Source organism: Globicephala melas, chromosome 14 (assembly GCF_963455315.2).
Source record: "Globicephala melas chromosome 14, mGloMel1.2, whole genome shotgun sequence".
NCBI classification, from domain to species: Eukaryota; Metazoa; Chordata; class Mammalia; order Artiodactyla; family Delphinidae; genus Globicephala; species Globicephala melas.
The window spans coordinates 54120260-54144691 of record NC_083327.1 but is presented as its reverse complement, the minus strand read 5'-3'; the positions used below and the strand labels follow the sequence as shown (position 1 = coordinate 54144691).

General features: G+C 42.1%; 1 protein-coding gene across 2 annotated transcripts in view; it reads right to left on the bottom strand.

Annotated features, from left to right (window-relative positions):
- The window catches only part of RSPO3 (R-spondin 3), a 77415-nt gene extending 53886 nt beyond the window's left edge, over nucleotides 1-23529 (bottom strand). Inside the window, exon 1 of one of the 2 annotated variants that reach the window (XM_060283558.1) lies at nucleotides 22924-23529. In XM_060283558.1, the coding sequence (XP_060139541.1) occupies nucleotides 22924-23020 (97 nt within the window). In that variant the 5' untranslated portion in view covers nucleotides 23021-23529. Of the gene's footprint in view, nucleotides 1-20539; nucleotides 20638-22923 lie in introns of those variants that run through there. The other variant, XM_060283559.1, reaches the window with a different exon arrangement.
- Nucleotides 23530-24432: the final 903 nt, after the last annotated feature.

Below are 24432 nucleotides of genomic sequence, written 5' to 3'. Positions count from 1 at the left end.
GAGTTAGTGGGTGGTAATAACAGCGTTTTTCATGAGACAGATCCAACAGTGTTCATCCAACAGTGGGAATCATTATGTGCTCCGGTCTGGCTGAGAGAGCCATTCTGTTTTTTTTTTTTTTAAGGAGAGAATTAATTAGAAATCAACATAAACAGAAAATGTGATAGTTTAATGGTAATGAATCTGCATGGGTATGATTCTATAACTACTGAGTTCATATTCTTGAATGAAACAAACTTCAGTTTGTCCGAAAAACAAGCTCCACTTTGTTATATTCTGAATAAACCTAAATCTTCTCACCACATAGCATGCTAAAGTAACATATCTGATGGCTGAAGTCTTAGCATAAGCAAACAGCAGGCAAGGGACTTGTGATATTTTAACAGGCACAAGATGTACAAATAGTGGGTATACGATTAAATAAATCCAGCTTTATGTGTGACATCTAAAGTCCTGAGCAGAAAAAAATAAGTGGATTTTTCTCCTAGATTCACAAAATTGCTGACAGAACAGAAGGAGCTGAAATGCACCTTTGTGAGTATGATTCATTTTTGTATTTATGTGCATGATTCACTGTGGTACCCCCTCATTCAGAAATGGGTCTTGCATGTTTCCTAGAGGAGAACAGGAACTGGGCGGTGGAGAACTGGCTTTGGACTCAGAGTGCTGACGTTTACTAACTGAAAAACCAGAAGGTACCTCTTCAACTAGCTATTCATTTAAACAATTAAGTTTTCTAACATCCAGACACTGGGCTAGTTGGTGAACATCCAAAGATGAAAAAAACCAATAATCTGTCGAAGAGTTCACAAATAAGAGTCTGATTATTTATTTAGACAATAGTTGGGTAACCTCTTTGAGCCTAAGCTTCCTCATCTGCAACCCGAAAATATCTACTCGATAGACACTGGGGGGACTAAGCGAGACCATGTGTAAGCACCTAGCACTCTTACAGGCACTCGTTACAAATCAGTAAGTATAAGACATTTTGTTTTACTCAAGAAGTACCAAACACATCCTTGTACTATTTCCACTCTTATTCAAGGCAGCTGGAAGCTTTAGTCAATAATAACTCCTCAAGAGCCTCCAAGCAAGGAGACAGGAGAGAGGGCAGATGCTGAAGCTTCTTTCTAACACAGATTTGGGGAACCTCGAGGAACCGAGGATTCACGAACAGTCATAGAGAGGGGCTACATTTTAAGGACTTGCAGACACAGCTTTTAATGGCTATCAATGGTGGTCTCAAACAACATTCTGAGCAAGAAGTCCTCTGGGACTCCAGCAACACACTGACGACAAGAAACTGCTTAAACAGACTGAAGGAGGTCAGGCATGCCATGGAAATGGTACTAGAATGGTATAGAGAACGTGAAGGTCTATGCCTGTGGTTCTCAAACTTTACTGTATATGAAAACGACCTGAAGTACTTGTTAATAATGCAGATGCATAGGTTTTACTCCAGAAGATTTTGATTTGGGAATGAAGAGGTGGGCCTAGGTAGCTACATTTATAAGAAGCACCCCAGGTGAATGTGATGCAGGTGATACAAATACCACACTCTCAGTGTCACATCATGGCCATCCTCACAACTAAATATTTATTCAGTGATTACTGGGAATTCTCTAGCAGGGACTGAGAGACAAAACACGGTCCCTGGCTCAAGAATTCTACAATACAGTTAGTAGAATAGTCTGTTTATATTCCGAGGGCTGTAAATACATAGTTTAGAAATTTACAACAGAAACCAAAAGGTAGGAGCAATTATTGATGGCTTAGGTATCTGAAGACTGTAGAGAACGATTAGGAATAGTTATGGCACTTGAAGGAAGCGAAGAACTTAGACAAATGGAAAGAGAGGGAATGTTATGAGCAGTAATGTTTATGTAGGAATATATAAAGAACATTTGGGATAATCGTGAATATAAAACTGTGGAATTTTATGGGATCTTAGATTTCAGATGAGAACACTGACATCCACACAGTTAATTAGCTTCCAGCTGATAGAATCATAAACCTTTGGAACTTTAGAGGGATTTAGTTCAAACAGCTTCCCCAGAACAGTCTATTTAATCATGTTTAGTAAAACAAATCTTATGATATTTGGGGGCAGCCAACATAATTATTTTACTGCATCCCCTCATATTGAACATCTTAAAACATCTCCCCACAGTGAACATTAATCTGTCTTTCAGAAAGTTCTACTACCATAGAGCACACCCACTATGCTTTCTGTTTTCCTTCAGACAGTTTGTCAAACAATGCTTGGTGCTTTGGATGAAAAGATGGATAAGACCTAGGAGTTCCAAGTATGGCCAGAGACTATAAACAAGGTCAAGCCACCATGGTAAACACTGTGTACAAGGCCAGGGAGAAAGGAAACAACTAACCACCTGGAAACACCTACTTGGGAGACCTGACATTTGAGCTGGATATTGAGAAATAAGGAGAAACTGGGTGGGGATTTGAATTTAATCTTACACGTAATTTAGATGAACTGTTTATGGACAAATCAGTGACATGATCTAATTTGGTTCTAAGTAAATCATCTCTGATGGTGGAGAAAAGAATCACTGGGAAGGAGAGACTAAAAGTTGAGAGAGTCAATAGGATATTATGTTCTGTATCTGGCATTGCTGTTAGCTGAATTAGAATAGTATTAATGGGATGCAAAAAGAGAGCATGGATTTTAAAGTTATTTTCAAAGAAGATTGGACAGGATTGACAGGATTTGACAAGCAATTTTCAATGGGAAAATGAAAGAGTAATAAATGTTGAGTTGGGGGTTTCTAACTTGGGAAACTAGGCATAAAATGATGTGGTTAACTGAGATAAGGGAATTCAGATATCAAACTAGAAGGATAGGTGATTGAGGGAGGGAGAAAAGCAGGTGAAAATGCTTGTTTTATTTTGAGGTCCTGGGGCTTGGACTTGTCTTATTTCCCTTCTGTATCCCAAACACATAGCCCAGGACAAGGCACATTAACAGGTTCATAATGCATCATAAAGAATAAAACCCTAAACCCCTTCATTTTATTAAAAAAACCCCAAACTCCCCAAAAACAAAAGCTGAGGCTTATGGATTTTTGGTGCCTTGACAAGGATCACCTAGCATTAGTGGCACTTTTCAGGTTTTTTTTTTGGGGGGGGGGTTGACTGGAATGTGAAATTTATGGAGAGAATTAGAGGCTTGAGAAAGTTATGACTAAACATAAGGAGCATGAATAGCAGGCCAAGGAGTTGGCTGTGCCGATAACAAGGAAAAGTCATGGTTTTGAAAGGTGATGGGACTTTAGGAAAAGTTGTTCATGCATAATAGGAGTTCAGAAAACAAAGTTGGGGGGAATGCTTGCAACCTGGCAGTTCAATCATTACACCTGAGCATGCACGAGTTTAGGTATGGAATCTAAGAGTTCTCCAAAGCCAAAGAGAACTAAAATGCTGAAGCTAAGCGTGATTTCTTACAGCATCGATATCCCATTACATTTCCAGGGTTTAAGATCATTCCCTGATGTTCATTTCTTCATGCTTAGGCATTGTGGAGACAGGTCCTGGAAAGTTAGTCATGAATCTTGCATAGAGTAGGAGCAGAGACACCTGCCTGTTATTCCTCTGATTTTCCATCTTCCTCACTGGATGAAATAAATGTTCCTGTGGTCCATGATAATGATCACTCTACATTGAGACCATACAGCCAAATCTTTAGTAACAAAAAGAGATCCAACTTGGCTCATCTTCCATCATATCCTCTATAGGCTTGTTCCTTTGGATACTGTATCACCAGAATATTAATCAGGGAGCAAATTTCAAGATCCTAATTCATTACCCGATATATAACAAAAATACATGATTATAGTGAAATAACAAAATGGGAAAGTTTTTTTCCTTAATATTTTATCAAATAATGTATCACTATGAATCTTTATTTTTAATTTATTTTAGCTTATAAGGACTATCAGGGGAGCCATGGGCTTAGAATTTTATTCTTAGATTTAAAAGCATTTCTGTTCTGTCTTTAAAATAGCTTATTTGGTACCCCTTTCCCTTGGAATTTCCCCCACCCCACCTTCCAGGATGAGTTCACACATGGGTATTTAAATGGGAAAGAACCTTAAAGAGCCACCAATTCACCTTGTCAGCCAATAAGAATCATCTCATCCATAACAAAGATTTCCCCTAATCTACATGCCTTTATTGTCAGACTCAAAGAAATTAAACTAATAGTAGGAACTTCACAGGAGATAAATGGGGATTCTGGTAATGCAGGAATGGCCATGAACTTGTAAGACAAATATGCGTACAAATATGCATGTGTTTATAAGCTGTACAAAATTATATGGATATGTTATTGTTAATAATGGGCATAATGGTACTTTACCATCTCAGGGCCAGATCTGAACTTAACCATTCCCAGGAATAGAATAAGAATATATTTGATGAGGAAACTGACAACTGTATTTGATGAGAGTATGTATCATTGGTTTGTTTTTTAAAAATTGTGCCCTATTGTGAGTCTTGCTACACTAGGACAACAGGTTATAGAAACTTTTTAGTGTTTAGATCTCATGGAGTAAGAAAATGAAGAGATTGTGAAATAAGTATCCAGCGAACAAATAATTCTCTTTGAAACGACCGTTAATTAAACAAATAAGAAATCAGATTGCCAGAAGATCCACAGAGCACTTCTCTGGAACGTCAGTCCTTGGAACCATCTGCCGTGTGGTGTCTGGTGTAACAGAATGGCCACAGGAGTTGTTTCTACTCCTGGCTCCACTGCAAAGTGACTTCAGTCAAGTAATTCACTTCTCTGGCCTCTCTTTTTCCTCTTCAGTTACGTGAGGGAATTATGCTGCATGCAGTATTCCCTGCAATCTTCCTAGTTATTAAAACATGCTGTAGGACTTCGCTGGTGGCGCTGTGGTTAAGAATCTGCCTGCCAGTGCAGGGGACACGGGTTCGATCCCTGGTTCAGGAAGATTCCACATGCTGCGGAGCAACTAAGCCCGTGTGCCACAACTGCTGAGCCCACGTGCTACAACTACTGAAGCCCACGCACCTAGAGCTCATGCTCCGCAACGAGAGAAGCCACTGCAATGAGAAGCCTGCGCACTGCAATGAAGAGTAGCCCCCACTCACCGTAACTAGAGAAAGCCCACGAGCAGCAATGAAGACCCAACGCAGCCAAAAATAAATAAATAAATTTAGAAAAAAATAAAATAAAATAAAACATGTACACCTAATCCACATGGCTCTTTCTCCAGTATTTTCTATTTCAGTAAATGGCACCATTCATTGGCTAAAGCCAGACAGCCGGGTGCCCTCCCCACCCTCACCTCCAATCACCCTTTCCTATGAACGGAGCTCACATCTTTCCATTTCCTACCACCACTTCTGCTCCCATTGAGCAACTACAGTGAACTTTTAAGAACAGTAGTTGTGATCTTATCAGGCCCCTGCTTTAACAACAGTTTAAAGGCTTCTCATTATACTTCCCAACTAACCACTTCTGTCAATTAGCCCAGTTTACTCTCTTGTCTAAGGAGGCATCAGTAGTTCTGTCTCAGGAGCAGAAAGAGAACTTCCCTCATTTAAACCTCCTCTGGCCTTCTCCGTTAATGGGCTTAATGAAAAGCAGAGTGTAATGGGGAAAGCTGTGCTTTAGGCCATAAGATCTGGGTATACACTTAATTCTACCCTTTCTGACTATGTCATTTTGATCCGTTTCCTAATTAGTTTAAGCCTCAGTTTCTTCATTTCTAAAATAGTTAACTATATATCGCGAGATTGGTGTGAAGGCTACATGAGATAACATATATAAAAACACTTGATAGTCACCTCTCCTTACGCAAAATCCTTCACAAGTTAGTAATAACATACAGAAAAGAACTGGATCATATTATTTTCAAGCCTCTGAATTCTGGCAACCGACATTTAAAGCTTTCAGTTGATGTTAGGAAAGATCACATAAGAAATCCAAATAACCTGTTGACACGCATTTGCCAAACTGGAGCTTTAAGTAGATCGGATTGTATGTTCCATGTAGTGGTCAAGGGTTACCATAAAAGGTTTGAAAAATGCCTCTGAGAGATGGACAAAAGTGCACTAATGTTTAAACATACAATATTTTAATGTTTGTCTGTTTGATAAAAGTAATTCCAGTTAATGAACTAGTGTAAAAGTTCAACTATAGGAATTATTCAGCGCCCAAAAAGGAAATTCGCTCAGCTAAACCATGCCGCTCCATTACAAGCTTTACCTAACAATGCCAACCACGTTTATAGTTTGCATAGCAAACTTCCTATGATTGTCACAAACGTCATGCTAAGCCATGACTCCTATTCATCGGTCATAAATTTTCAAGCAAGAAAATACTGGGAGGCCCAATAAATTCCAGTGTTTTCAGTTGATCTTTCCTCTACCTTCCTGTGTCTTCCCCACATGATGTCTAGTACCCTTGTTTTCCAGAGAAAAATCTGGGTGTTCATTAGGCTTATTTGTAAACAATCTGTTTTCCAGTTCTATTTAAACAATACTTAAAAAGAAAAGTTATACAGCTTAGAAAGAGTGCCTAACAGTTCTCACTTATCTTAGGCCAAATACTGTTTAATTTTGGTTTCACGTTTTTTTAATTTTTTTTCCTTAACCACTGTGACATGCTACAAATCACGTATGTTTTGTTCACTTTTGCAATCTCGGCACATACTAAATGTTCAATAAATAGCTGTTGAATGAATGAATGAATTTATGTTATTTTAGGCTAAGTTTAATTTCAATTTTCCCTGTACTTTCCCCCCCCAACAGAACTTCTTTTTCATTTGTTAGCTTTTAAAAAATATGATCTAAAAAACTCCATGAAAGTACAAAGAGAATCTCATGCTTTTGAATTCAAGCTCTAACTCCACATTCTTGAAGTTTTGACGGATAGTTGTCTAAGGACAGAGCATGCTTCAAGAAGGAAAGGGAAAGCTCTTTGATCTTACTGTTGCAGGGACTTCAAGATCAGTCTCTTGCTTTCAAATAAATGAAAGATTAAGAGTCAGATTTTATAGTGGATGCAACTGAATCACAAACTAAATGATTTGTCTAAATTATACAGCAGAGTGTTAATTAGAAATCAACCCACCTACCCTCTAATGTGGCATTTCTCTAGCTATAGTCCAAACACAAAAAGATCAAGATTCTAAAAAGGCAATGAGAAAGATGTTATTCTCCTACAATGAAGTTTATGAAGTTTCCATGCCATCTCCCTTAAACCTCTTTTTATTTTCTTTGCAAAATCACCAACAAATATAGGATTCAAGTGGGATCCAACTGGAGACTCAGCAGTGAATGATTGTCACTATAAGTTAGAAGCAAAACAAGGAGGAATAAAATCCCATTGTAGATATTTTAACAACATTATTTATATAGCATCTTTTCTCTAAAATGCTTTTCAGCAGAAAAAAGATTCTATGTAAAGTAAAAAGAAAAATCCTACTCCTGTAAAGAAGAAAAAATTACATATACTAATGAGAAATCTTATATTGTGACTTATCAATAAAGAAACTGAATTAAAATTCTTGGCTTTTTATGTTTTAGTGTAGGCCTTAAATCATCAAGCAAAGGAGGAAACAATAAGTAGTGTAAAGGATGTATACCTTTTCTAGTCAAGTATCACAGTAATCATCAATACACTAGAATTAATTTGAAATTCAGTCAATGAAGCTTCTGATGTTTTAAATGACTTAGCTGTGTAATCCCCTAGTATATAAAACACTTGAAAATGCCATGCAGACAGGAAAGTGCAGAAGTGGAACACTGGTGCACTTCTACCCCTTGAGGCTAGGTTACCACCCTGTTTTAACAAGTGATATTTGATACAAGTATTAGAGCTTAGCTATTATCCCTTTTAATAGTTCTTGAATAACAACACAGAAACCAGAACTTACATCAGATAGGATCTCAGATGTATTACTTCATTTTGTGGGGAATATGGAGAAATAGCTAAGAACTACACTGAACTGGCAGGGTGATAGAAAAATCTGTAACTGCCCCTCACTTTTTATTAAACCATTAAAACACTAGTAGCCAATTTTTACTATTTTCAATTTAATTTAACTCATTTCCCCTACTTTCTGTACACATTAAAACATTTCATCTCTCTGGTGATAACTTATATTTTTCAGTTCAGGTTACATAGAGTTCAATCTACTTCCTATCTGGATTCTTTTTTCCCTTAGTCTTTTCTCCAGTGTACAATATTGGAATCTGTGCATCAGATAGCATAAGGCCTGTTGTTGCAAACATTAATAAGATATATCTTTTGGGAACAGTTACTTACACTTTGTTTCATCTCTAATGGAAAGGATTTCTCTAAATATTTACACCAGAACAGTTGTCAGAATGAATCCTGCAAAACTGCTGGCATACTCCCAGGAACAGGGGCTGGTGTCGGGGGAAGGGGGGATTCCTGGTTCCTGGTCATATAATTTTAAGCAGCCCTAGATTTTCAGGAAGCTGCTTGCTAGAATATGAAGGGTTTGTATTAACAAAAAGGTACTTCAGTGTGTAGACAAATTCAAGTAAAGTATCTGAACAGCCACCTTCATTTATTGCTCTTATAAAAATGGCTCTCCATTTGCTTCAGGTTTAAAGTAAAGGGATGGATTCAGTTTCAGAGACCCAGCAAATAAATTGTATATGAGGAAAGAAACTTGTATAGGAAGTGTGAAGGAACACCAAAATCATTCTGTGCAGTGGCCCTCAAGGTGCTTAATTGTATTTTATTTATTTTATTTTTTTTGCGGTATGCGGGCCTCTCACTGTTGTGGCCTCTCCCGTTATGGAGCACAGGCTCCGGACGTGCAGGCTCAGCGGCCATGGCTCACAGGCCCAGCCGCTCCACGGCACGTGGGATCTTCCCAGACCGGGGCACGAACCCGTGTCCCATGCATCGGCAGGCGGACTGTCAACCACTGCGCTACCAGGGAAGCCCAAGGTGCTTAATATATAGAAATGACTTGTCCCTTCCATGAATTGCTGAGCGCGAGAGTCAGCATGCAAGAGTTAGACAGGAGAGAAGTGAAATCTGCCAAGATAAATGCCAAGATAAATGCAGCAGTGTTTCATAAATTAACTCGGCTGTCTGTGTGTTTGTTTTTTCTTTGGAAGAGCCTAAAATTAAGGCTGTTCGACTCATCTTAGTAGTGGTTTAGAATTTGAGGAATGGATGAGAAAGTAAGTTTGGGCTAGGAAGGGTAGAGAAAATATCCTGCATTGGAAAATCTTGGCAATTTTCATTTGAAATGTGTTCTTATCTGATGAACGATGGTACTTCTGCCCCAAAGTCGGTGAATTAAGTAGTTTGGTTAAAAAATTATTACACAAAGATTTCTGGGTTTGTAAGCTCTCCATTTATGGTATGGGCAAGATATTAAGTTCAGAGGCAAACAGTTCATGATGAATTCCTAGAACGTCAATGAGGTGTCCACATGGGTACTGAAAATGGTAGAAGTAGCCTGAAATGGTCTGGACCTACACTTGCTGGAAACCTCCCTTATTCTATTAGAAATTAAACGTTGAGGTATGGGCACATAATGCTCACAAGTCTGAAAACACACATGAATCAGGGCTGGGCCCTGGAGGCTCAGTGCTAGGTAGAATGGTACATGCTATTGATTGTACTAGGGCCAAGGAGGCATTGACATGATCTTGCAAGTCTAATTGGCTTCCAAGGGAATCCCACTGATCTATGTTAAAAGCTTAGATTTACATCAAGCTCTGGACAGAACTGGAATGTTGGATGGGTGTCTTAGAAATATGCTATAGGAGAGACTTCCCCTTTTAAATTGTACTAGTCTTTGTGGAGAGGGCTAAGAGTTAACATCTTGAGGGTGGCATGAAATGAGTCTGTGAATTGAGGCCGCTAAGGATACCGCCTTCGGGCTTTATTTCTTGTTACCAAACAGTAATGAGGGTCCTGTTAAACTTAGAACAACAAATTGCTCATAAATTGGAAAACAAGACTGAATTCTGTACGAAACAAATCTTCAGCAGCTCAGTAGGTGCTCATTTAGTTTGTGGCCAAGCAGCACTTGTCTACATCTTCTGTATTGCATGGCAGAAACTACATGCCATCAGAAGGTAGTGAGTGATACAAGTAAATGCAAGGTCACCGTTTTGCTGCTAAATTTCCAAAAGTTAAGATTCTTCAATTCTTAAATCAGCTCGTGGTCAAATTTAAGACCAAATGAAATCAAATATATGATTCCACTGAACTGGTAATATCATATTGATAGCAGATCATTATAACTCTTTGATGTACACAGGGCACGAGGTCAGGGTTTATTTGCCCAGTGTTACCTGGAGATTGCCAGTTGCCACAGAAGGCTGGCCAGAATAAGAATCTGACTGCGAGCCTTTCTGTGGATTTAAAATAAGCAATATCACCCATCCACATGTTTAAACAAAGAGAGTCTAAGGTCACAGGAGTCTAAGGTCTAAGGTCATAGGAGTACTAAAATATACTGACATCATTCTGAATCATAAGAGAATGTGAAACTTACCACATTAAGGACAGTGGGAACTCTGTGACTTTGTTCAATTAAAGATCCAATACAGGAAGTGACAGAGTAACCTTGCAGGTTATTTGAGGCAGTGTCAATAGTTTCAAAGGTGAACTTTCACTGAGGTTATTAAGCATAGATATATTTGTGCTACTTGAGTATTTTCCTATAGAAAGGCTTAACAATCTTCTAATTTCTAGCATAGTGAAAGCTTAAAATCAAAGCACCGCTTAGTTCTTAATAATTTCCATTTAGCTGCTTACAGCACCATATTTCAAAATGGTATTGTCTTCAGTAAAAGAAATCCTAAGCTTGCTCTTGGCCTTTTCCTAGATCTGGAGGTTTTAGAGCTCCTGTCCTGTGCAATATACTATTTTCTGATTTCCAAATGTTACGTCAGGAATATTATATCTAAATTGACCTTAGGATGTTTACAAAGATCCTTTCCCCCTTCCCTTCCCATCCTAATCAGACACCTCTCATACAAAGACTCAGACTACATTCCTTGGGTTCTTTTTATCTACTCAGGAAGGGAGGAGGAGAACTTGCAGTGATGACAGCAGGAGTTCTGTATGTGTGCGTTTGCCCTCATGCAGGCAGACAAGGTGGTTTATAAGATGACGGTGATTTGCACTGCGCACGTATACTGGCGGCACATTCCCATCTCTTGCATGCTTAGGATGAATAACCTATTGAGGAAAAAAAAAATTGGTGGAAAAGCATTGTTTTCTGGTGGGTTTCCTGCTCTCTGTAACTCATGATTGCTCCCAATCCCTAGGGACAACTAACTAGGTCTGACCACGGAGCAATGGCTCAAGTGTGCTGTGATGACCCTCCTCTCCAGAAGCCTGGCTTTCCTCAGTCTAATTACTTTTGGCAATTGTGGTTATTGGGATTTGGCCTAGTGACTCACTGGAACCCAAATTCTCCCAAGGAGCCCCCTTAACAAACAGAATTAAGTCTGACAGGAAGCCCAGACTTCCACCTCACTTTTACATGGAGCTTTCCCTGGTTTATGGCAAGGTTTGAACATCGTTCATGGACTAGAAAAGAATAACAAACAAGATTTAATGAAGATAGCCACTTAAAGAAGAGCACATTAGGAGAGAAGTAAGAACAGTAAGTTCAAGAATAAACAACCTACTGCAAAACTTAACCCATTAAGATATAGTTACAACTATGCTATTTATAGTAGTTTTACTGATCACCAGTAGTCAATATAAAGTTGGTCAGTAATTGTAGAAACCATAAAAGAAAAGGATGTTTATTTCTTATTAGAGGCCATTTTCTAACCATTTCATTTTTCCTGAAAACAAAGAGGACTCTAGGGCACAGTCATCTGGTAAGACATGAAAACAGTTGTTTATGATTATGTAGCTTTGAAAAAAAATTGGGGGTATGGCTGATACCTCATCTTCTATTCACTGCCTCCCTAACCCCTGGTATAGTTCAGCGCAAGCACCCTCCCTCCTGATCGCACCTCTCCTAGCAGCAGGGGTCTTATCTGTGAGAACAGCAGCAGTAGCTGTTAAACTCACCATCATGTTCTACTGTGTGCTCTCTGCTATGTCTTCTTAGACCCTCTGGCTGAGACGATTCTCAATCAGATGGTCTTGTCTGCACCAGTCAGTGCCACAAGTTAAACAGTACTCAACTGATAAACAATCTGGGGCTATCAGACTGCTTTATATTTTAAACTACTATCTGTTCAAACGACACATATCTCATCTCTTATCATACTCCACACAAGCCTATTTTTTTTGTCGAACTCTCATGAAACTGGCATTGTTTTCAACAGTTGCTTAGCTGTAAGAGTTATCCTTGAATTAAGGGTCCAATGGTACTTCTCAGTCTTGGCTGTACCTTAGAATCACCAGGACTACTTTTGAAAATGCAGAATTCCAGGCCCCATTCCCAGAGATTGCTTCATTTGGTCTAAGATAGAGTCTGGCTTTGTTTTTTTAAGATCCCGAGGTGATTCTAACTGGAAATCAGGGTTGAAAAATCACTGTACCAAGGCCCATAAAGCAAGAATTCAGAGTGGAGGTTACTGTTAATGCTCATAGTAAAAGTAATATAAATAAGAGATTTTATGAAGTACCATAAAGATAACTTTTCTGGACAGCAAAAACTAGCCAGTGAAATATCTATTGTGGTTATAAATTACAGAGAAGGATTTTGATATTTAACTGCAAAATTATAGACTTTGCCCACATTCTCATGCCTTAGTTAGTCTTCTCTTGGTATTATGCACCATAGATGGGAAGAATAATCTTAGATTATTTCATATAAACTGTGCTACTCTATTGCTTCTAATGAAAAATAAAATCAGCAGCTTTCTATGTTTAAAAACCATCAATAAGGCAGGTTTACGGAAAGAGGAAAAAGGACAGAGAAAAGAAAGAGATGTGGGAAGGAGTATTAGAATACCAGAAGCAACCTCTAGAGCAAATGTTTGAAGAAGACTTGTGGTTTGTTAAATGAGGAGGAAGAGATAAAGAGCAGAGAGTAAAGGAAAGAAAAAGTGGGGTAGCGTTTGAGAGAACACTCCCATGATTGCTTCAAGTACCAATCCCAATAGTTGAAGTGACATGAAAAAATCAAGGAAGGATATGGGCTTTGGCGTCAGTCCTCGGCTGGGATCCCAGGTCCACCATATCTTTGTTGAATGACCTCAGGCGACTGATATGGGACTACTGGCACCTGCCTTACAAGGTAAGTGGGAGGACTAATTGAGATAATGTATGCAAAAACATCAAGGACAGAGTCTGGCACTCACAGGTGACCAAAACACGGCAGCTATTTAAACAAGAATCATTATCACAATACTCACTTTAACATATAAATATAAATGCATATTAAGATAGAATGTATGTGAATATAACAGTGGTTCTGAGAACTATGGTACCTCTTTCTTTTCATCTCAATGTGGCTGATACTGTCTCTTCTTATATGACAGCTTTTGTCGAGATGACTGTGTGTTCATATATGTGAGGTCCCATTGTATGAGGGTACCTAACCTAACAATGAGAAACTAGGGGCACTTTTTCTTACCAGCTTATCAAGCATATGTTAAGAAAACAGTGTTCTAAAATAAGCATTTCACAAATTCTGTTATTTTATATTGTGTGGTGGTGGTTTGTATTATGTGGTTATAAAATGGGGGCTGCTTTACCACTTACTCTCAGGAATGTGCTTTGTATTGGGGTATAATTATAAATATGCTTACCAGCTAGTTTTCTAAGGACAATTTTTGGGAGTGAATATAGTGCATTGACTTATTGTGTATTCATTTTAGAAAGAGGTTTTAAGGTAACTAAATGTAATCCCATGCCCCAGCCAAGTGCTCAGAAGAGAAGTAGGAGAACAGACCACTAGAAAATATAACCTGCTTCCTGATTCGGAAGACCCAACTTGTCTAGAAGCAGCAAGCGAGGGCGTGGAACCTGGTTGTTACCGAGGCTAGACAATTACTCGTGGGGATGTTGCAGAAGTAGTTCACGTATCATATAGATGGACTGAATTCCTTCAAGTTTCATTCCATCCTGAGAATTTCTTTCTTTTTTTTTTTTTTTTTGCGGTACGTGGGCCTCTCACTGCTGTGGCCTCCCCCGCCGCGGAGCACAGGCTCCGGACGCGCAGGCTCAGCGGCCATGGCTCACGGGCCCAGTTGCTCTGCGGCATGTGGGATCCCCCCGGACCGGGGCACGAACCCACGTCCTCTGCATCGGCAGGAGGACTCTCAACCACTGTGCCACCAGGGAAACCCGAGAATTTCTTATTTTAAGAGAGCACACTTTGTTGAGAAATCTGCTTGAAAGTAGAATGCTATGAGTAGATGCTAGATCCAAGTGGAATGATATAAAAAATCATTTTTACACCTTAAGGAAACTAATCTTTCCTTACTATAAAGTTTTTCAGGTCTCCTAAGATCCTGTGGGAAAGGAATATCGTTCCACAGGTGATGAGACTTCCAAGTATGATCTTCAAGTGGAAGACTTGGCAACGTAAAATTACCGCTCCTGATACCAGTGACCATTTTCTTACGTAGCACAAAAAGGGCTATAAGCATGAGAAACCACAGTTGAAAATGATATATTCGATTCTATAGACAAAGTACCTTAATGTAATTAATCTTATTTTGATACTACCAGTAAGAGTGAGTCTCAATGTCAGCACAGCAAACATTTTAGTAACAATAAACAAGACACTGCCAGATTTTTATCTCATGTATTCAACTATCCCTTCTATGGGAGTAACTCAAAAATGCTATTTTCAGCTCCGGAATCTCTCTGCAACTTTGATTCAGTGTTACTAAATGCCCTGCTGGCCCTCAAAGGCAGCACAAAAGGAAAATAAGTTTCCTAACAAATCTGCTTGTCTTACTTTCCTGTTCTTTTTGATCATCTCTAATCAAAAAGATAGAGATAATTGTTTTTCACCCAGACATGAGTCCTTATAAGCCAAAGTTTAGTGCCAAATATGGCTCTCTTCCTCTTTTCCCTTCATATGCCCTCTTGTGCTCAGTCAGTCACTGTCATAGCACAGGGTCTTATAAGCTTAAACCTGGGCCTTTGTAATTGCCGCTTCCATTCCATTACAGGCCCACTTCTAAAATCCTGTCATGATGCATCTCTCTAGCTGGGATTCCAAACAAGCTCCCTGTGACTCTAAGCCCAAGGACAAAACGGCCTTGCCAAAAATGGAGTATGTGGATTGACACTATGGCTATGGTTTTCAGGCACTAGATATTGTGATGGGTGAGGAATATCATAATTAATTCAGTCTCTATGTTGATAAGTTACTTATTAATCTTTATATGATGGATTTACTTATAATAAGTGAATACTTATATTTGTTTGTATTCCTTTTTTTTAAGATGACCTCTTTCCTCCTCTGACTCTTTATTTATTTATTTATTTATTTAATGGCTGCATCGTGTCTTATTTGCTGCACATGGGGTCTTTCATTGCTGCACGCGGGCTCTTCACTGTGGCGCGCGGGCTTCTCTGGCTGCGGACTGAGGGCTTAGTTGCCCTGCGGCATGTGGGATCTTAGTTCCCCGACCAGGGATTGAACTGGCATCCCCTGCATTGGAAGGTGGATTCTTCACCACTGGACCACCAGGGAAGTCCCTGTTTGTATTCTTCATCTTCATCCACTAAACTTGGTTGAATAAAACAACTAAGTTTAGAAGAACTTAGACTTTGCCCACATTCTCATGCCTTAGTTAGTCTTCTCTTGGTATTATGCACCATAGATGGGAAGAATAATCTTAGATTATTTCATATAAACTGTGCTACTCTATTGCTTCTAATGAAAAATAAAATCAGCAACTTTCTACTACTCGCTACTCCTGGTTCATGTTCTTATACCAAAAGATTAAAAGTTGAAGAACCTATAAGAATTGCTTAGATCTAAACTTTTAACCAACCACCTCACTTCACAGATGAGGAACTGCAGCTTAGTGTGGTAAAGGGACTTGTCTGGGTTATTCAGATATTACTAGCAGTGCTAGACGTAGAACCCAGGTCTTCTACTTCTTAGCCTACTTTTCTCAACATACACTGGGAATTCTCCTTCAATGACTTCTTAGGTCTCAGTCTGTACCATGAATTTATGATGTTTGCTGCTATCCATCAAATTCTTAAAGGTCAGATGGAAACCGAATAAGGTAGTATTTTGAAGACTGGGTTAGATACTTGCATAAGGCATAAAGCATAAAAGCAGTTAAAGGCCATTAAATATGTATTTAACTGGGCAATCATCTCCTTCAGTACCATTGAATTTTCCCTAAAAACTTCCAGAACAGTTTTAGTGACAGCAGATGGTAACTAGACCTAGTTACCTAGGTTACCCAGTTACCTAGTTACCTCGCCAAGAATATAAATAAGGCAGAAATATTATCAGAGAAGAGGCACCTGCAGCCATGTTGTTTTTAATGAGTTTTTGAAAGTATTCAAACTTTTTATATGTAAAAAGAATTCAGGTATTTTGCCTAAAAGCTGCATGTTGTTGAAACATCTTTGGAGCAGAAAATTGGATTTCTTAGCACTCAATGGCATCCTCAGCACCCCAACAAGCCTTGAGAATGGAACATTCCATTCTTTTCATCATTGCTGGGTTAAGTACTTTAGTCGTAATGCTAGTAATAGTCCTGAATGGAAAGATCTGATGGACAGAATTAAACAAATAGAAAAAATGGGCAGCGTCTTTTACAGATGTGTATTTTATACTTTATATGTTTTGTTAAGGTGTAACTGCAAAGCATTTCAAACTTACTAGGTTGGCCAACAAATGGTAAATTTTAAGATAATCAAATAATTTTAAACCTTAAGAAAAAATTCACAATCAAGAAAGCAACCCACGTTTTTCCTCAAAATCAAAAGCAAGGCAAAAAATATCTATATAACTTATGATGCGACAATTTTTCAAATGATCATTCTCAAATGAATGCCAGTGTATGATGCACGGTTCAGAGAAGAAATAGTCTTAACCAAGTAAAACATATAATTTCAACACACTGTCTTACATGATCCTTACCATGGTCTCAAAACTGAATGATGTTTTCCTAATGGTAACCAAAGTTGATTCTTACATTTCATGAAACATAATACCCACTCTGATGGCATTTCAAGAATTCACTGCTTGGAAAAGGATGTTTTGGGGGCTGGGGAGAGTGAATAGTGAGGAAGTGGGAAGAGAGGTTAGGACAACGTCCAAAATGAAACATTTGGATAGAGATAAAGGGGGGAAAGACGATTTAGAAAATTGCTGTATGTGGAATAGTTTTATTTTTTGATAGTTCATTCTTATAATTGCAAAGAGATCATGTGGTCTTAACTCTACAAAGGTTTCTGACAACACACAGTATTCTATCAATAATTTATAAAATTCAAAAGAACTATTGCATTTTTTTAAAAAAGATTAACCATTTAACTAGAAAATATTTGAGATACTCAGTAGCAATCTGGAGATCTCTGTCCAGATTAAAATAGACTAAAATGATCAGATGACTAATAAAGTTGTTTTGTAGTAGTGTGGCAAGAGTTTCCCCATAATAACTTGAAAATCAAATTTAACTACATGCTGTAATTTCCCATTCATCACTTTCTGGGGACCTAATTTGTAGAATATTAAGTTCCAGGAAATATTTAACGGAGAAATGATTCAACAAAACTTATCTACTTGCAAGTTAAAATACCGTTCATATTTCATGCTTAAAAATATTGAAGTAGGGCTTCCCTGGTGGCACAGTGGTTGAGAGTCTGCCTGCCGATGCAGGGGACACGGGTTCGTGCCCCGGTCCGGGAAGATCTCACATGCCGCGGAGTGGCTGGGCCCGTGAGCCATGGCCGCTGAGCCTGCGAGTCCGGAGCCTGTGCTCCGCAACGGGAGAGGCCACAACAGTGAGAGGCCCGCGTACCACAAAAAAAAAAAAAAAAAAATTGAAGTAATGCCATTAAATCAATTTTATGATTATTATATTCTCAATTACTTTACATAGAATAACTTGGGACTAAAAAGACAATATTCAAAAATTATCATTCTTAATGTTTTTAATAAAATCCTTTTATTGAAGTTATAAATAATTAAAATAGTATAACAAAGAGATATTTTAAGAAACAATTTTGATAGTGTAATGATGATTAAATTAGAATTCACAAAAATAAGTGTCTTTTGTTTATATTTAGATGTTGCCATCAATGCCTAAGAGTTTGAATTTGGGGCTTGGATTCATACAGATATCACATAATATGTTGCAGAATATACTTTCTCTAGCAAATTTTACTCATATCTTCATCTATTAAACAGTGTTTCACTCAAAAACAAGGTAGACTGGTGACAAAAGTAGACAGGTGAAAAAATGCGTTGTAGCCAATATCCACACTATACACTTCCATTCAAAATTAATATGACAAAATGCATAATAGAATGAAAGATTTTTCTGTCTTGTAGTTAACCTATTATTTTCCAGGTTAGCTGTGTAAGAGTGTATCAGGGGCTTCCCTGGTGGCACAGTGGTTGAGAGTCCGCCTGCCAATGCAGGGATCACAGGTTCCATCCCTGCTCTGGGAAGATCCCACATGCCACGGAGCAACTAAGCCCATGCACCACAACTACTGAACCTGCGCTCTAGAGCCCTCAAGACACAACTACTGAGCCCGCGCGCCTAGAGCCCGTGCTCCGCAACAAGAGAAGCCGCTGTGATGAGAAGCCCGCGCACCACAACGAAGAGTAGCCCACGCTTGCCACACTAGAGAAAGCCCACGCACAGCAGCAAAGACCCAATGCAACCAAAAATAAATAAACAAAATAAATTTTTTTAAAAAAAGAGTGTATCAGAATCTCAAAGAATGGCTTAACATCCAAAACGGTATCATGAGCAATGGCCACTGTATTCCAATAAATCGGTTTTCATTTTATCACCATTAAAATGATTTCTCTTATGTTCTTACTCCTTTATTTCAAACATCTTTATGAAAGATTTTTAAAAGTTTTATAGATTGTGCAGTGAGTGCTTGGTAATTATTATGCCTACAATGGCTTTTCAAAAGTTGGATCTATCTGGAATCTAAGCATTTAAAAACCAATTAATAGACGGCATCAAATTAAAAGGGTACTACAATGGCATCTGATGTTTCTCACAATAGTCTTCTGGCATAATATGATCCTACAATGTCTTCTTAATAACTAAATAATATTATATTTAGCAAGCTTCATGATCATTATCAGGTATTTAACTCTTTGACATTGGTCATTAATGTATGATACATATAAACATCAGTTCAAAAATTTCCAGTCAATTAGAACAGCTTATTCTACAAACATAGGATAAATGATGGTTTTGAGACCATCAGATTTATTATTTAACACGCCTGACATCTTCTCTCTGACATGGGCCAACATATAGCATAAACGGCAGGAGATAAGTTCCACTTAGTAGCTGTATGGCTTTGTATAGGTTACTTAGCCTCTGTTTTTTGGGTTCTTTCCCTGTAAAATGGGGATATTAATACCGGCCTCCAAACTTCAAGTGGCTATTTAGGGACCCAAGTGAATAACTCAAGTGAAAGTGTGGTGCAATTGAAAGGTACTGCGGTTATTACGGCACATATAACCTTTACTTTTATTAGCAGATAAGCTAGAATTCAGAAGCTGACTGTACCAAGCAGCAAAGGCTGAGCTGGAAGTGAGTTTAAAACTCGTTCAGGATTCTTTATTTAACATCCTCTGAAAACATTTCTTGCTCAGGATTTTTGAATAAGGATTGCATTTCATTTTTATCTTGAGTAAATTCAACTGAGTCAACTCTAGGAGCTGTATATGAATCCAAGCAGGTAAAAAAGTTATTGAGTATTTATTCATCCGTAACATAACAGATATTTTTTTAAAGTACAAAATTCCTGTTTAAAATGTTATTTTTTCTATAAGAGGAAACAGGATCACTAGTTTGCAACAAAGTAGAGATAAATGGTATAGCAGTTCCTTGAGGGAAACAGGAGATTACTGATATAGATAGCTTTATCTGCTTTATCTGCGGATAAGCCATGGTTCCTTAGAATTGATAATATCTAACACTGCAAATGAATGTGTTTTTGCAAGAAACTTTTCTACCAAAACATTCAAGAGCCCACTTTAAAAACTCTGAAAAATAGTTCTTACACCCCAAATTTCTATCATTAGTTAAGATTTAAAAGTTTAGGAGAGTGAAGCTATTTAACTATAGGCCAAAAGGTTAAATACCTTAATTGTCTCTTGAAGCAAAAATAGGAAAGACCGTTTCTTTCTAGAATACCTTTGACTACTATCTTATTTTTCATTTAAACAACTTTTTCCCAGTCCCTATTTGAGAAAAAGTTTTTTTCAGAGATTTCCAAAGAAACGAGTTTGTACACCTGCAGTTTGACCTTGATTTTCTGGACCTTACCCTCTACTCCTTCCCCATTCTAGAAAAAACGAACAAACAAACAACAACAACAAACCCCATGCTGCACCTGCCAAGAGTCTCCTCTGTCTCCTCGGAGAACGCAAGGGGTCGCCCCTCTCCCAGGATTGCATCAGCAAACCCCAGGAGCAAAGGCAGACTCAAGTGTGAAGGAGCAAGGAGCATCCCCTGCTAGGGGAGCTCTCTCCCGGCCCCACACCCACAGAACAATCGGAATTTCAACACAATTCCACCCACTCCCTTTCTCATCCCCACTACTCAACAAGAGGGCGCCTTTGACTTCGCCTTGAGAAGATTAAGGCAGATCAAAAAGCAGCTCGCCTTTGGACTCTGTAAATCCTCTCTAATCGGAGCCTAAGGGTGCTCCATCCCCCCCTCTGCTCCCAGAAGACTTGGGGCCGCACCACTGGGCAGCTTCCTGCACGCTGTCCTTGCTGGGGGGAAGTGAGAACGAATGGATAGCCAGCTTTCTTTCCGGTGTCTTCCATCAGAAACAGGGGCCCCCAAACTGCAATCGGAGACCATTCTGACACTCAGGACCCCGTCCCTGCCCTGCGATTGTGTGGCTCCTGGCCCTGGGGTCCTCAGTGGGGTGAAGGAGGGTGTGGGCCATGGGCGCCGGGTGGGCACTGGCTGGAAGAGGGATGGAAAGCAGGAGGCTGCGCTTGTGCCCAGCATCCCTCTCTCTCCTCACCGACCTGCGATTCAGTTCCCCTGGCCGGACTCTGCGAGAAGGGGACCTGGGGACCGTCAGCAACGAGGGCAAGACTCGAGCTCCAAGCCACTTCTTTTGGGAGGCGGCCGCAAGTCTCGAGTGAAAGGGTGAGTGGAGGAGTTTCGAAGAATACAACCATCCAGAGGCCAAACATAATAAATCGGATGCCCCCGACGTGCTTAAATTAGGCCCTCCTGCCCCCCGGCTACGCGATCCTAGAGGCGCTGAGGCCGGGCGGGAGCCCCTGGCGCTTTGGTACAGCGTTTCTTAGAGGCAATTTTCAGGTGAATCAAACCTTGTCTGCCCTAGGCAAGCGGCACAAAGGGAGCTTTCAGCGGTCCCTCACGTCCAGAAGCAGGGCACAAACAGTGGCGGAGAAGCGATTACTAAAATCTCCATCTCACACAAGACTGTGCTGTGTCCTTTGCGCTGTACCCGAGCTTGCCCCCAGGGGCTTCGCGGGCCAGCGATCCGAGGTGGCTCTGCGCACGGGACCCGGCGCCGCCAAGCGTCATTGGCTCCTGGGCGGCGGAGGTCCGAGTTGGTCAAAGCAATAGCATCGCTCTCTGCGCCCCGGGAAGTTTTCTCCCTCCCAGTCCCCGCCAGCGCCCCCCACGTTGGAGCCAGGGTCGCCCTCGGCTCTATCTGCGAAGGAACTCCCCACGCCTGCACATACGCCGGAGCAGAGCGGCCAGCGCGCTGGGCTACGCAGGGGCAGTGAGAGGTGCCTTTCTCGGGTCTGTCTCCTCATCTATGGAAGACGCCACCTTGAAACAGACCAACCCGGGTTGAGGGTGCCCTGGTGGGGGGGCGGTGCCCGTTTCATACCAGCTAGGGCACTGTCCTAGGAAGTCTTCACAAGCCAACCTTCCAAGTAACTGGAATCGGGAAAAGGGGCAGCGAGGAGGCGAGCCTGAGTCTTTAGGGGAACCCCACCCTCAGTGTGTGTTTGCCCCAGGGGACCCACTTTAAAGGGCCTGAGACGGTAAAAGCGCTCACGCGTGACAGGCAAGATTGTAACTGGAAACCTGGCACCTCCAGCTCCCAGCGGCCGGTTCGGCAGCCCTCACATCCCTCGTACTGGGACGCAGAGCGTCTCCTTAAGCGCGCAGGCACGCGAACCCCGAGCGCCCCGCGCGCCCTTCGGTTCCACTCGTGCGTGGCTGGGGGTATAGCGGCCGCGCAGGCGCTCGCTCGCCATTTCTCGAGGGGCGGGAGAGTTCCTCGCGACCCCAGCGCCGCGGGAGGACCCTGCGAGGTCTCCCCAAGCAAGGCGGCGACGCAAGGTGAGCGGGCGCCGCGGCCGCGCCTTCCCCGGCGGGAACTCAGTGGTCAGGGGCATCCAGCCGGCCGGGAGTCCGTGATGCCTGGGGGCTCGAGACACCCGTCCACGTCTCGGGGGGAAAGCACAAATCCCTCGAGCTAGTCTAACGAAGGGCCGAACTTTTCCGCGAACCTGAAATTATGAGGGTGCGGGAGCCACCTTAGCGCCGGGTCCACCGGACTCTGGCACCCAGAAGGATGCGGGGGAAGAGAGGGGCGCGGAGAGGAAGGCGTGAAAGACGCCAACACAGGAGCCTAAACGGTTACCTCCTCTCGAGGCGTGGGGTGCTGGGTGGGAGGACCGCTGCCTCTGGGAGCCGACTCAGGACAGGCAAAGCGACCCGACAGGTGAACGCGGCGGGAGGGAGCAAATGCGTAAAAAAGCCTGCACTTACTTCTTCGCTGGCGCCTTCCCCGGGAGGCGTTTTGGCTGCCGATGTATTCCAAAAAGTTCAAAATGATAAAAAAACAAGAAATCAGTCGCAAGTGCATAGTAACCCAGTAATATTTCCCTTCCTTTTCTCCTTTTTCTTTTGATTGTTAATTAATATTGAATGTTTTAGAAATACACGTAGGTGTTAGGCGTATATGGAGAGCAAGAGAGAATCCAAGCAGCGGACTCCTCCACTCAGATCCGATAGGCGAGCTGGGATGGCAAACGAAGCGGGTCGGGTGGTCAGGGAAACCAACTACTGTACTTTCAAACTGTCCGAGCCCTGAGCTGCGGGGGCTCCTGTACGGTGGCTGTCAGTGCCGCAAGTGAGGGTTCCAGAAGCAGCGAGCGGCCTCGCCAGGGCGGCCGCAGGTAGCATGGTGCGCGGCGGCGGCGGCCGCGGGCGGGATCCGGGTGGGCGGTGGCGACGGTGGCGGCCCCTTGGGCTTAGAGGTTGCTGCGGCAGCGGCTGGGGCCCCGGGAGCGGAGGGGAGCGGGCGCCGTCAGCACCGCGGCCATGGCCAAGGGGCGGCGGAGAGACCCCGAGCTGCTTCTGCTGTTCGCGAGCAGGAGCCGCTCCAGTGGTGGAGGGAGGGCGAGAGGGTGGGTGGGAGGGAGGGAGGGAGGGACGGGGCGAGGGAGGGGGGAGGGGAGGGGGATGGCTGCTGGGGGCGGGGGGAGCTCGGGGGCGGGGAAGGAAACTGCTGGAGCAACAACCCTGAGCGACCTCAATAACTTTCAATTTCAAGAGGGAAAGAGGGAGCTGGAAAAGTACAGGCGTCGCGATTTGGCAGAGGGACGGGAAGAGGCGCCTAAGGGGTCCCGGGTCTGCGGCGGAGCATCTCTGGACACTGCAAAGAAGGCGGGAGAACGGGAGCCGGAGGGAGTGGGGGGAGGCACAGCGTGCCCAGAAGAGCCCTTCTTCAGAACGGTCGCGGTCGCAGGGAGAGGCAGGCGCGCTCGGGCTGGGACCGTGGAGGTGGACGGTCCAGCGGCCGCGGGACGCCCCCCTCCCCGCCCCCGACTCCGGCCGGTCTCAACCGCCTCAGGCTGGGCGCACCCCGCTCCCGGGGGCCTGCGTCCCGGCTCCCTCGCGCCTCCACTCCCGGCGCCGGCGCGCAACCACTGCCCCAGGGCAACTCGCTTCTCGCCCCCTTGGCAGATCGCTGCAGGGTTTCTGGCTGCGGACTCCTTCCCAGCTTTCTTGAGCCCCTCCTCTGTTGCTTTTCTCCTTTCTTTCTTTCAGTAGAAGTAGCTGCAGCTGGGCGCCGGGCGGGTGGTCCTGGGGAAGCTCAGTGGGCACTGGTGGTCAGGTCGGCCGCCCGTTACCTGCCCGGAGCGGGTAGGACTCAGAGGTGTGTGCGCTCACACACCTTTGGAAATCCAACTGTGCTGAGACTTTCTCCCAAACGGAGTCTTTGCTGAGGCTCTGGAAGATTCCTCCTCCCCTCAGGCGTTCCCTCCGCAGTTT